At 46.9% G+C, this 13,858-nt stretch overlaps 1 protein-coding gene across 4 annotated transcripts in view; it reads right to left on the bottom strand.

Moving 5' to 3' along the window:
- Window positions 1-13,858, bottom strand: part of WDR47 (WD repeat domain 47) — a 1,275,124-nt gene that overhangs the window by 684,018 nt on the left and 577,248 nt on the right. For all 4 annotated transcript variants that reach the window (XM_069641848.1, XM_069641845.1, XM_069641847.1 and 1 more), the window contains exon 6: window positions 7,495-7,621. In XM_069641848.1, coding sequence (XP_069497949.1) covers window positions 7,495-7,621 — 127 coding nt within the window. The remainder of the gene's footprint in view (window positions 1-7,494; window positions 7,622-13,858) is intronic.

The raw sequence follows: 13,858 nt of genomic DNA, 5'->3' as shown, positions 1-13,858 counted from the left end.
GAACTGAATCCCATTCAAGTATACTGTTAGGCTAGCACTGCGGCCCACATCCAGATAAGGGATAGAAAAATATGCAGATTACCACCATGCCTACCAAACGTAAATTAGATGGATTTCTTTTTACGAACGCAAGATAGCATTTTCCTATTGGGTTCAATGGGATGAATGTGCTATGTTAGACATTCTTGTTTACTGAAACCCCCGGCATTAGATGCATCACTGGCTCACAAGTTAACGTGTATGTTATGTTTGTAAAACGTGACAAATGTTGGCATGAAAACAAGCATGCAGTGCCCCCACTTTTGTTTTAATATAAATTGACATTTATAAAAGTGATAAAGTGATTTAAAAAATCTGCTTAAGTTCACAGCCTGACATAGCCATTTATATAAAGGAACCACATGAAAATGCATTGCCTTGATATTCAGTGCAAACACAAATATACATGTAAAGATAAATGTCAATTTAAAGTGATAAAGATCTGAATGCAATGTAAAATGTGAAAATGTTCCATTCTATGATTTAGCAAGCCTGTATACAGTTTGTTGTAAATTGAAGCCTCCGCTCCCTAAGCTGTTATCAAAGACCTTGAGCTTATACTATGGAAGGGAGTAGTTTCTTACCTGTAACTCCATTTTCTCAACGTTGATGTCTTTCATGGATTCACATGCTGTGAATATTTCCCGTTGTCAGACTGGGAAACCTCGGTAACCTTAATATGTTGGTTTTCCAATGGAAAACTCAGACACTGAGTGTCCCATCGACGTCCGTTTGGGTGCTTTAGGGTGCACCAATAGGGCGTCCAGTATAAATAGTCCCGCCCCCACGGTTTTGCTTCAGATTTTAACCTCACAACTGGAGGAAACCCGAAAAATATGTTTGCCTAAAGTGGTTGGTTGGGGGGCACATGTAAATCCATGAAAGATACCAATGCTGGAGAAATGAAGTTACAAGTAAGAAACTACCCCCTTCTCCAGCATTGGATCTTTCATGGATTCATATGCTGTGAATAGACTAGATCGCAGTACAAGAACCTGGAGGTGTATAACAGGCAAACAATACCCCTGCACCAACAATAGACCAAACACATTAGTAAGGCCAAAAACCAAAAAAAAACCTGAAGCTGCGGGGCCTACATTATTGGAACAGGCGCTGGAGGACCGCACGCCCCACCTGCACATCCTCTGCATGTTGCTGACCAAGACAGTAATTTCTGGTGAAGATATGCAGCATCGCCCATGTCGCTGCCTGGCAAATGTCATTGAGTGGAATGCCCGCCCACAGCGCCGCAGACCTCGTAGAATGGGCCCTCGGCGTGGACTGCAGAGGCTTGGCAGCTTTGCCGTGGCAGAAGGAAATTGTAGATGACACCCAACAGGAAAGACCCTGCTTCGAAATCGCCTTATCCCTGTTGGAAGGGCCGAAAGCGACAAAGAGTTGCTTCGAAGTCCTGAAGCAATGAGTCCTGTCCAGGTAAAAATTGTATGCCCTCTTGACATCCAAGGAATGCGCTCTCTCTGCAGAACTGGTAGCCTTTGGAAAAAAGGTGGGCAAGGCTATCGTACTGTTCTTGTGAAACTTCGACGTAATTTTAGGAATAAAATGAGGATTCGTAGACAGGAGAACCTTGTGCCTCATGAAACGCAGATATAGCGTGTCGATGACCAGAGCCTGAAGTTCAGAAAATCGCCTGGCAGACGTGATGGCTACTAGAAAAGTGACCTTCCATGTGAGAAACTTCACCGCCGCCGTGAACATCGGCTCAGGCAGTGGTTTCATGTGGCCCGACTGTACCATATTGAGACTCCAGACCGGAGCAAATTTTTTCTGTGGGGGGGGACAGGGATGTTCAGAAAAGGCCTTTGAGGAAATGCTTAATCAATCTGTCAATGAACAGGTGTAGCATTGCGCTGCCTTGTGAATCTGCAGATGGCAGCCAGGTGGACCTTGATCGATGACAACACCAGACCCTCCTTCGCCAACACCAGAAGATACGGCGGGAGTTGCCGCGGCGAAACCTGTAATACTTGTACATTTGGCTGCTTCGAGCACTAGACACAGAACCTTCTCCACTTTCGACAGTAAAACACGTTAGTAGAGGGTGCTCTTGCGGCGGCCAAGATGCAGCAACAGTCCAGTGGAATCTTTAAGTGTCCGAATTCGGAGTGGTCAGGAGCCATGCCGCAATGCTGAGGGATCTTGGGTCGTGATGCCACACTTTTCCGCCGTCCTGACCTCAGACAAAGAGGGTCGTCCAATGCTAGGGGAAAAGGGTCTGAAAACCAGGTTTGTCTGGACCAGAACGGAGCCACCAGGATCACCCTGCACGGAACCGTGCGCACCATCTCTTTCGTCCTCCAGATCAGGGGAAACGGAGGGAAGGTGTACGCAAACAGGCCCATCCACAGGAACAAGAACGCGCCCCCCTTTGCGTCCAGTTGATGAGCCACCCTGCTGGCGGATAGGCGGCACTGCTTGTTTTCGGGGTTGGCAAATAAATCCAGGGGGGGTCCCCCATTTCTTGAATATCCTCGCCACCTGAGCGTTCTTCAGCCGCCATTCGTGCACCTGAGCGATCTCTCGGCTGAGAGCATCCGCCTGAATGTTTTGGACCCCTGGCAAATAGTAAGCCACAAGGTGAACCCTGTGAGCGATGGCCCAATGCCAGACCACCTGAGCCTCCCGGGACAGGGGCTGTGAATGCGTGCCTCCTTGTTTGCGCAGATAGAACATTGTGGTGGTGTTGTCTGTCAGAATCCGCACCACAGAGCCCTGAATGAGGGGCAGAAAAGACTTCAGAGCCCATTGTCCCGCTCTCAACTCCAGAATGTTGATGTGCAGTGAAGCATCCTCGAGGGTCCACAGGCATTCGACTTGAAACTGGCCGAGGGGCGCCCACCAACCCTTGTGAGAAGTGTGCCACGATCGTTGAGTGAAAGCCTGGTTCCAACAGAGGCATACTCCTTGCTATGTTGAGAAATGAGAATTTTGTCAGACGAGGAACGAGGCTCTGTGACCATCTGGAGACGAGAAACTCCTACACTGGCCGCATGAAAAGCCGACAATCGGGGATGAGCGGGATGCAGGATACCATGGTTCCTAGAAGAGACATGTAGATGCGGACTGTGACCTATTTTCCAGGACCAAAGGAGCCCGCCATCGACAACAGTGGTCTATTCTTTTGTCCGATTGCTTCACCAGGTTGAGCTGTGTATAGAAATGTGTCCCTAGAAAAACCAAGTCCCTGGACGGTGTCAGACAAGACTTGGCAAAGTTGACCGCAAAGCCCAGCTGTTGCAACAAGAGCATTGCTGCTTGGAGAGACGCTGCCATTCGTGATGAGTCGTTCCCATGAACAAACCAGTCGTCCAGGTATGGATCCACATGATGTCCTTCCCTGCAGAGGTAAGCTGCCACCGGTGCCTGGCACTTGGTGAAAATTCTGGGCGTCGACTTGAGGTCAAAGGGTAGCACCCGGAACTGGTAGTGCTCGTCGCCGACTACGAACCGTAGATAATTGCGATGTTTGGGGTTGTTAGGGAGAATTCTCTCTTTAGGCTGAATTTCCTAACCTAGTGAGTCCCCCAGCAGCTTTGCTGGATTTCTGGAGTTTGTTTTTTTCTCCTGCCAAGAGCAAGACTCTTTTTCTCCCACTCTTGGACATGATTTATGGTGTTCCTTTGACTGTTAATGTGTTTTATGGGCTGTGGGGTCCTTTACTCCATAGGGTCTCATGTGTTTTTCCTATGGGTGTTACACAGCACCCTCCGTGCAGTGACACAGGGGTGTCATAATTACACCCCACCATACACTCCATACCCTGGGACGGACTACTGTCTCCCAGGGCATGTAAAGTCACCATTGGCTTTACTAGTCCCAAATTATTAACAGAAACCAGTACAAACCATCATATTGTGAACGTACTGGTCGGGGCAATTTGATTGCCCCGGGGTCTGTTAGTCGAGGGGGCACGTCTCCGTCCCCCCTGATCGAGTTTTGGCTGGTGGCAATGGAAACTACTTTTTATATTCGACCACGAATATATCCCTATGGGATTTTCCCATTGTTCGAGGCTACCAACTTTAATTATTTAATTCTCATAGCCTCGAACATACCGCCGGTTTAATTATTTAATATTAATTCGCCGGTTGGTATTTTTTGCCAGGATTCGATTCTAAATTGGCGTTTGTGTTCTCTTCTGTGACTCCAACCCAAGTCGAGCCCTTTGTTCCACTTTTTGGCGGGCTTCTCCACAGAAGCCTCCAAAAGTGGTGCCACTCTGTCTGGGTACCACAGGGGTGTGGGAGGGGGTTTAGGCACCCTGGACTGAGTTACCTTGGTAACTCAAGTCGCACTCTTGTGTGATTGGCCCAAGTGGTGAGCCGGCTAGCTCACCACTTAGCATGTTTGATTGACAGCTAGGCTGAGTGAATGGAGGTGTGCTGCATAAAAGCAGGGCTTTGGGGATTGGAACTTCAGATGTCGCCACAGGACCTGAGAATCCGACGAGGGAGAAGCTGAGCCGACCTGCCACGACGACACCCCCGCTGCAGCCCTGCGGAACCGACTCGCCACTTCCCGGCGACAGAGAAGATCTCCCGGCTGGAGAGGCTTCTTCCCCTGACTGGTGGGCACAACCAGTTTACCTTCTCTTCGCACCCCAGACCGGCTTGTGGTCGAATTGCCCGTGCCAAACACCCCGGCAACCGGATAGCCACTTACCACTGGACCGCGAATAAAAGGACTGCTCCTTTTACCTGAGAACTCTGCGGCTGGCTTCTTCCCTGGCAGTGCAACAGACTCCTGTCTTCCTCCCCGACGAGATTCTCTCTTCCCCCGGACGAAGCACCGACTTGCATCCGCTGCCAGGAACAACTGCCCCCGCTGGAGTATTCTCACCACTTTAAGGTACTGTGTCCGCCAGGCCTCCCTTTCTAAAGATTGCTACAAGGTAATAATAACCCCTTAACCTTCTGGACTGGGCTGGCCGCCTTGACCTTCTAACTGGTCCCTTTCTTTGGTCCAACTCTTTTTGAACCTTTTCAAGACTTTCGTGCACTGCAACCGTGTGACCTTGGGCACATTTCGTTTTGATCCCCTTAAAGTGGATCCGGCCTACTGAACTCTAAAACCCACGGTTTTACTTTGCCTTCCTCTCTTGTTGTGTTCTTGTAAAAGTGTTGGGATCTGTTTAAATTTATTCTCTGCTTTTCTCTCCCTTTTAAAACGAATTATTAGAGTGCCATCTGCGTTAAGCGCTCACCGCTGTCTGAAAATAAGTGGGGCTTTACTTAAGACTTGTCTAATATTCTTCTAAGGCAGTGTGTATCTTTTAGTGACCGTGTTTTTTAATTGCTTACTATTAGTGCCTGTGTGATTTTCTAGATGTGGTTTTAAATAAATAATGATATCTCTTTTACACCAAGCCCTGGTCAGTGTTTACTTGTTCTACTGTGTTCTTTTGACCTATTGTGAATACTCTGTATACTGCCTAACTCTTCTTGAGGGAAGTCTGACTGCTCAGCCACAGCTACCAAGTGAATCTGTGTGGTACAGACTGCTACCAAGTGGGTTTACTGCCAAACACCTGTAGTCTTAAATCTTTTGCAGTGGTCCCAGAGGGAACTGCACAGGTTTCTGCCTAACAGGGGTGCATCGGGATGTGGAAATAAGCATCTTCGAGATCCAACGATGCCAAAAGTTCCCCCGGCTGGACCGTGCGTATGACGTCTTGCAACGTTAGCATCCTGAATTTTGGCATTTCATATTTCTGTTCAGTGGCCGTACATCCAGAGAGGGGCACCATTTTCCATTTGTTTTTTTGATGACAAAAAACCGAGAGTAGGTTCCTTCCCCTCTCTCGGACACCAGGACCTTTTCTATCGCACCCTTCTGCAGCAGTAGTCGCCCTTCCTGCCGCATGACCTGTAGATGCAGCTATGAGAATTTCACTGGTGGAATAGGGAGTTGTGGACGCTGGAACACCAACAAGTGGCCGTTTTGGACTGCATTCAGCACCCATCGGTCAGTCGTAATCAAACGCCACTTGTCGACATGAAGCGCCACTCTCCCTCCCAGTTGACTGCCCATTTGGCAGCCATTGTTGAGGCTTAGATTGCTAGCCTCGAGTATCTGCAGAGGAGGAACTCCTCTTTCTCTGACCTTGATAGTCCTTGTTCCTCTGAGCAGACTGGAAAAACTGGAAAGATCGTTGAAACCCCTGGGAGGAATAGCTGGAGCGACCGTAGCCTTTGTCAAGATATCCCGCAAATCTGGCGTTCCCCGAGGCTCCCCGAAACAAGCGAAAGGGATGAAACAAACGCCTACCCTACAGCGTCGCCACGGACTATGCCGTATAAGAGTCCTCCTTCATTTTCTTCACAGCCTCGTCAATTTTCTCCGCAAAGAGCTGCTCCCCCTCGCAAGGAATGTCCACCACCTTGTGCTGAACCTCAGGTCGAAAATCGGTACAGCGCAACCAGGCCTGCCGCCGAAGATTTAGATTTAGACCGGATGTTGTGTGCTGCAGTTTGTCTTTAAATGGAATAGTTTGACCTTAGTCAGCAGATGCATGTTTAGTACAATGTATTGGCTTTTCCAGGGAGCATTTACCTATTGGACATTGCTTGCCATTGGATGCAGATTGATGGCTTTTTAAATTGGAAACCTAAAAAGAAAAATCTGCCGTGTTTTTACTTGTGGGGTGAATTGAACACACCACAATGTTTTAATTAGGTAGTTGTTATTGAAGCAGCTTATTGGTTTTTGATGCAGCAGGAACAAATGGCACTAGGATTTTAACTGTTATTTGTAAAAGAGCTTTGTTGTAAAAGCAAATGGAATAAGTTACATTTCTTTATTGGATATAAATGACCAAAAAAGGTTTTTTGCAATTATGGATGTGCCAATGCACTTGAGATGAAAGCTTAAAAGATGAAAGGGTTATTTCAAAGATATCAGCAAAACAAATGAATGTGTTGAAATACATTGCCTTTAAAGTGACTGAAAAATGGTGCAGGAGATGTTCTGCTTTACTAAGCTTTAATAAAAATAGGTAGTGCAATTAAGAATTGCAAAACTGTAAATAGCAATTAATTTTGAAGTTTGGGCTTGAATCCTTTTTCATTAAAAAAAATGTAACGTGCAACAAGACGCACACATTAATCTCATTCGAACAAAGGAGCTCTCTTGTGAGTACACAATGATCATTGATTAACATTTTAGAACACTTTGCAAATGTAGAAATGAAGGTTACTTTTAAGATTATGAGAAACTAGGCAAATTACTATATTTGCTAACGGAAACAAATCCGACTATTGTTTAAAGAGGTTGGGGGTTCTATGTGCTTACAGTAACATACTAGAACCTTAAAAAGTATTTATCTGGTGTAACGCAGACTAACTACTGCAGAGGGAGGGATGTGTGGTAAGCTACAGGGTATGATGAAAACCATGTCAAATTATGCAATCAATGTTACGAAGTGTAACATGGTACCTCATTTTTTTCTGGCTTGATTTGTCCCGGATTCTGGGTTGTATGTAGAGGATCAATTTCTGGACTTAAGGTCTGACACAATGTCTCGCTGCTGCCGGGGTGGTCTCTGTCGATAGGTGTATCGCTCCTTTAAGCGGCACAGAAAAGAAACAACAACATTACATCACTGAATTTCAATAGATTCGCCAAGATAACATATTCTCTTCTCAGAATTTGGGTACACATTCATAAAGTAAGTGTTGACCAAAGGTACAGTGCAAGAGATCATTAATAAAGCATGGTAAGTTTAGCGTGGAGTCCATGGAATTCATCTGCAAGAAATCATGCAAATTCAAGACCACATTCGGTTACAACTTTACCCCGTTTGGAAAATGCATCCTATTGCAGGGTGATTTGAAACCACTGTGATCTGAAATCCTCTCCATGTCTTGTTATTTGCATAGAATTGGCACATATGTTAATATAGCATATAACATCAGAGACATCTCAGACAGTATAAATGAAAAGTCCCCCTTACTTGACTGCTGTTTATAAAATGCATGTCTCAAAAGAAAGGAAATCTAAACAAAAGCACATTACTCTGGGTTTGTATAAGATTGCAGAACACCGCTTTTATATGTGGCAGCTATCATAACTGATAATGTACTAAGCTATGCCCAGTTGAGCACAGAATGCAGCGCTTATTTTCCAGTCGAGCAAATAAACATGGAAAAACAAGTCTTGCATTCACAGATCTAATAGGGAAAATGTTTATAAGGTGAACTATGACATAAGTCTACATTCCAGAGGAATATATCATTACCACAATAATGACCGGTTTGTATATCGTTTATCATGTCAGATTCTTCCCTTTTCTATTTTTATTTTATTAATCATTTATATTGTACTTAATGCCAGACTTCATCAGCTTCTAAATTAAGGACCGGGTGCGAACCAATGTTGTATGCATCGTATTGTTTCCGAAAGGAGTGTGTTGCCCCTGAGCTATCATCCCAGCAAAGAGTTGTAATATTAGCTGCTATTGTTCCCCAACTTAATGGTACTCAATTTAACAACAACCTCGAAATGGACAAATCGCTGAGTCTGCCGTGCATGGATTTGGACCTTTGTAGTGTAAGGTTACCAGATGATTCCATGTCACTGGGGACATTGTGAATGCTAAAGGTGAGGAAATAAACTGTCAAACCCCCTTTAACGGTGAGACACAAATGATTGTTCGATCCAGTGATATTCCAACATTCTTCTACCACTCTTGAGCTGAAGATACTTGACTCACTGCTCCCGATAGCAATGAGTCGAGCAGGTATCTCGTTATATGTGTTTTGACCTCTGTCAGCAGTCAAGAGCACACATTTTTATCAATTTATGTTTCTCCCCTTTAAGAGCAAGTTTGATCCCATAAAACATTTAGCATCTTACGATCGTTGCCATGTGGCATCATTAAATGCACCTCTTCATCGGAACACACTATGCTTCATGATTACTTAAGACATCAACAATCAAATTTGAGGAAACTGAGCAATAAGCAAGAAAAATAAGAAACTTGAGTGAAGTTCCAGATCATTAAACAGGGTTTTAGACAAAACAAAATATGGGGTGTTAGGACATGGGTGATCTGCTAGGTAGACTTGGTATGAAAATGTTTCAGCGTCAAGTTCTTTCCTCTCGGTACAACCTTAGCAGTTCAATCAATGCTATCCCTCAGACGCAGCTAGGTTCCTGATGCGTTTCAATTTCATCCTCCAAGCTTACCATATGGTGGAATTAAAGCAGCAGGTCGTATTACAAGATACGCCTTTTTAAAGAAGATAAACACCAATAGTGAATGAAAAACAAAACACCCATAAATACGAAAAAAAACATTAAAAGTATAACAAATTTGCAGGAATGTAAACATGTTGCCTGTTATCTGTGCGAACATTTTGGAAATAGGAAGCAGTGTTTACAAATGTATGGCTAATTAAAACAGTGGGGACTGTGGCGAAATCCACCTTAATAGCCAACTTCCTTTCACTTGGGAGTCAAATGGAAGGTGGTAGAATTGAGTATGCGTGAGTGAATGTGTATATTCATGAATTACAGGTGCCAAAACGAATCCCCTCTCGAACCAGTCATCACTAGGGGTAAGCGAAATGCTGCCAACATAGTGCAATCAGCAAATTACAACTAACATTTCCCTGCTGCTTTTTTCACAGTAAAAATTGGATTCTGGGTGCCAAATGGCCTGCCGTAAACCCCCAAATCTCCATTGAGTGCATGATGTGCCTGCGCACATTTCTTGTTTTTGCAGATTTCACAAGGTTTAGGCACAGAAGAACAAGTTACTTGGCCCTGGTAACGTTCTTTCGATTGGATGTTCCTCCCACGTATTACTCATTTTATGATAATATATCTGTCCAGCTTTGCACATTTCTTTTTCCGACAGAGGGCACTGTATGCAGTGCCGTCGAGTTGATGTCCCTTGAGGGCCTCAGTCGACGTCAGCATAAATAGCACATGCAGCACCCGTTAGCTTCAGTTATGTGTTTCTTTTCCCTTCCGAAGAGGAATTACCAGGCGTACCCAAGACTGCAGGCTCTCAGAAAGCGTAGAGTGTAAGAACACGTAAATTGTACGGCAGGGTAGGCTGCGAAGGGCGATGAGGAATACGTGGGCAGAACATCCAATCGAAAGAACATTACCAGGAGTAAGTAACTTGTTCTTTGAATGGATTGTGTCCTCCCACGTATTCCTCATCTTATGATAGACTCCCAAAGCAGTAATAATTTGGAGGTGGGAGTACCAATTAACTAGATCTAATCTGGGACCGAATGGAGGATGGCTTTTGCAAAAAGTACTTCCTGAATGGAAGATGAATCCAGACAGTAATGTCTCACAAAAGTGGGAGGGGCCTTGGGGGGGGGGGGGGGGAGTGCTGTCATGATGCCCGCTCCCAGGGAGCCGGTTCAAGCCCTGCGTCCCCGAAAGCAGACATCCAGTCCCCAGGGAAGGACCCAGCAACCCCATATAGGGGCCCTTTGGACAGTGTCCTGGCACCTATGGCGCCAGGCTCATAAAAGACATCAGTCCTGGCGCCATAGGCGCCAGGCTCATTATGGGAGTGCTTGGGTGCACTTACCTGATGCAGACCATGCTGCAGGATCCCGGCCTTCTTGAGGCCTGAAAGGAACTACTTTACCTGTGGGACTAATTTACCATCCGGGCGTGGTCGGGGAAGGATACATATCTGATTGGAGGAAGGATACATACCTGGAACTTCTTCCAAGGCTATTTAAACCCCACCCGAACAGCCACACGTGCTTCGCGTTGTTCTGCATCTAGCAGCTGGACGCTCACCGGGTCTGCTCCTGCATCCTGACTTCTGCCACGCCTGCCCGCAAACCTGGATCACCTGCAAAGGAAGAGAAGAAGAGAACAGAAGAAGGAAAAGTCCTTACCTGCTAAATCCGCATCCCGGAGACATCTCGCCGACAATCCTGAAAAGGAAGACTTTTATTTAAAAGCTCATTGCGTCGATCGCTGCAGCGCCGCTTTCCACTCACCTTTACAGGGCGCCTCCATGTTCAGCAGCGATCATCCGGATTCGCAGTCACGCCCCAGCGCCTAGTTTAAAAAGACCAGAACAAAAAGGTGAGAGGGAGAAGGGAATAAGGAAAGCTAAATCTCCATGTTAAGACTTACCTGTTGATTCATTCCCTCTTCATTTCGGGTCCGCGCCGCATCCTGGCATTTCCGGACCCCGGCCCCCTAAGGGGAAAAAAGGACATCAGCGTTAATGAGCGAATGAAAAGACATTACCAAAAAACGCTCATTAAAGACTTACCTGATTTCTACAAGGATTTCACCTCTCATCTCGGGTTGGTGCCTGTTCCCCGGCATTCCGTACCCCGGCCCCTATGGGGAAAAAGACACTAGCATTAGTACATTAATGCATGGACACAAGGGGAACCTCTTATCAAAAAACTTACCTGGAAGCCAAGCAAGGTTGGTTCTCACCAATCCGAAAATCCAGTGAAGTAACTGGATACCAACGCGCCCTTGCATCAGAAGCAGGATGGAGAGCTCGTCCTTCCAGACCCTAAGGTGAGACGCTACGAGGAATCACAGAAGGGTTTCGAGGAGGGTGAGAGGGGAAAGTGGGAGGCTGATTGCATTACCCCGCAGACAGTTAATCCCCTATTTTCGCCTACAGAAGGATACTTCTGCGAGCCAGACAAGCCAGATTTGGGGGCCCGGTCCAGTCCGTCTTCCGAACCATGCGCATCACCTTAGAAGAGGTCACAGCAGCGCGAACCAGGCCAGCGCCTCCGTGGGAGTCAGGTGAGCGTTACAGGGATCTCCACACTTTAATCCTCCAGAATCAGACCTTCCAGACCCGCATGCTTGCTGCCATGGAGGACCATACCAGGGCTTTGCGTGGGCTGCCTCCCATAGTGAAACCACCTCCTGATGCAGCAGCAGAGGGTGAAGAGAGCGACAGCAGTTCTCCCACAATGGCATAGCCGTGCAGGCCATGAGCCCATGGAGGTATTTTTTTTTCCGCAACATCCATGCAGGTGGGTGTTGGTGTGCACCCTGTCCTCGAACCTCCTGGGTGGCCTGCCCCCACCCCCCTCCCTCCCCCCGGCCCCCACATGGCCATTTTTTTAATTTTTTTTTTACAGTGTGTTGCCTTGTGTGGCTCCCGTGGGCATCCACTGTATTCCGGCTGGGCACATGCAGGCTTGTCCTGAGTTTGGGTTAGATGCTTGGGTTTGTGACTCACACACCCCTCCTGCTTCCCATTTCCATGGGCTTGCAAAGGGTGTGACCAAGTGACAGTGACATACACAGTGACATTGGGCTCCCATGAGATGTGTGGGCAGTCTGTAGTCAATACTGTGTGGACATCCCTAGTGGGTATTGTTGTTGTATTGTACACTGCATGGTGTATTGATATGTGCTTGTGCATCCATGTCTTCCTCCTAATTTGCAAGTTCCTTCCTCATGTCTTCACAAGGCTGTCTCCTTTGCAGATGGAGTTCATGTTGTATGCAGTACACTGACACATTTGCGTGGCAGCAACACTCTACAGTTGGAAGGGGTCGATGTGCTGGCTTATTCAGTTTGTAAGACTACCACTACTTTGACTTAGTACTGTCATGTTTTTGCAATGTTTCATGGTATGTTGCTGTATTGTGTTGGTGGTAAGTATTTGGTCATGTGTGCTGTTTGTTATTGATTACTGTCAGCATATGGTCTGTGGGCAGTTTCCATTTGGGACAGTGCACTTTGTGACACTTGTGTCAGGTCTTGTGCATTGCTTTGTTTGCTTTCACATTGCATGACATGCCATGGTGTGTTGGGTGGCGGAGCTGGGGAGGGGTTGGGTGACATGGTGCGGTTTTCATGTTGTATTTTGCAAGGGGCTAATCAATTTAGCAGCATAGATGTATGTCTTTTAATGACACAGCATTGGTGGTATTTAGGTAGGTAGGGATGCACACAATGTAACACTTCCAGGTGACCAATCTCAGGCTGGTATGGTTGTGACAGTTGACTGTCCCTTATGTCATCACCATTGATTGTCAGCTGGTATGTGCCAGGGCTGTGTGCACTCCACAGGGGTGTGATTTTAGGTGAAGTAATTAGCCACAAGCTGCGTACAGGCTGCCTCACCACGTGCCCGGTCCCCTCCCATGCGCAGCGGCCGTGCATGTGGGGGGACCACCATGTCCACCCGCAGGCCACGTGTTGCAACATTGTGCAGGACACATGCTGCCACTATGATCCTGCACACTACTGGGAGAGCATATAGCAGCTGCCCACCAGAGCGGTCAAGTGAGCGAAAGCGTGACTTGAGCACTCCGAATGTGCGCTCCACTATGCCACGGGTTGCAATATGGGCTGTGTTGTGTCTTACCTCGGGTGGTGTGGTGGGGTTCCAAATTGGCGTCATCATGTGGCTGCTCAGGGGGTAGGCACTGTCCCCTGGGGAGGTGGTGATGGGTATTATTAGTGGGGTTGTGACATTACTCAGTAGCTGACATGCATGCATGTGCAGTGGCATTTATACTCACCAAGCAGCCATGTATCGCCATGCCGGCCAGCTTCTAGGTCCCGTTTTATGGTTGACATTCTGTAAATGAAACTGTCATGGGTGGACCCTGGATAGTTGACATATCCTGAGGTGATGATTCCATGGGGGGACGTAGAGCCCCATGGGTGCAATCAATGGCACCTAGCACTTTGGGGAATTGTGCGACCCCGTAAAAATCCTGGACGGCAGCCTACCTTTCTGCAGGTGTTCTGGGCAGGTATATGTGCCTGCGGACTGATGGGTGTGCAGTCATGATGGCCAACACCTGGTGTAGACAGCGTGACT

The sequence above is a fragment of the Ambystoma mexicanum genome, chromosome 1q (genome assembly GCF_040938575.1).
Source record: "Ambystoma mexicanum isolate Mex_15411 chromosome 1q, UKY_AmexF1_1, whole genome shotgun sequence".
NCBI lineage: Eukaryota > Metazoa > Chordata > Amphibia > Caudata > Ambystomatidae > Ambystoma > Ambystoma mexicanum.
Note: the sequence above shows the minus strand (reverse complement) of the source record. Positions and strands in the feature narration are given on the sequence as shown.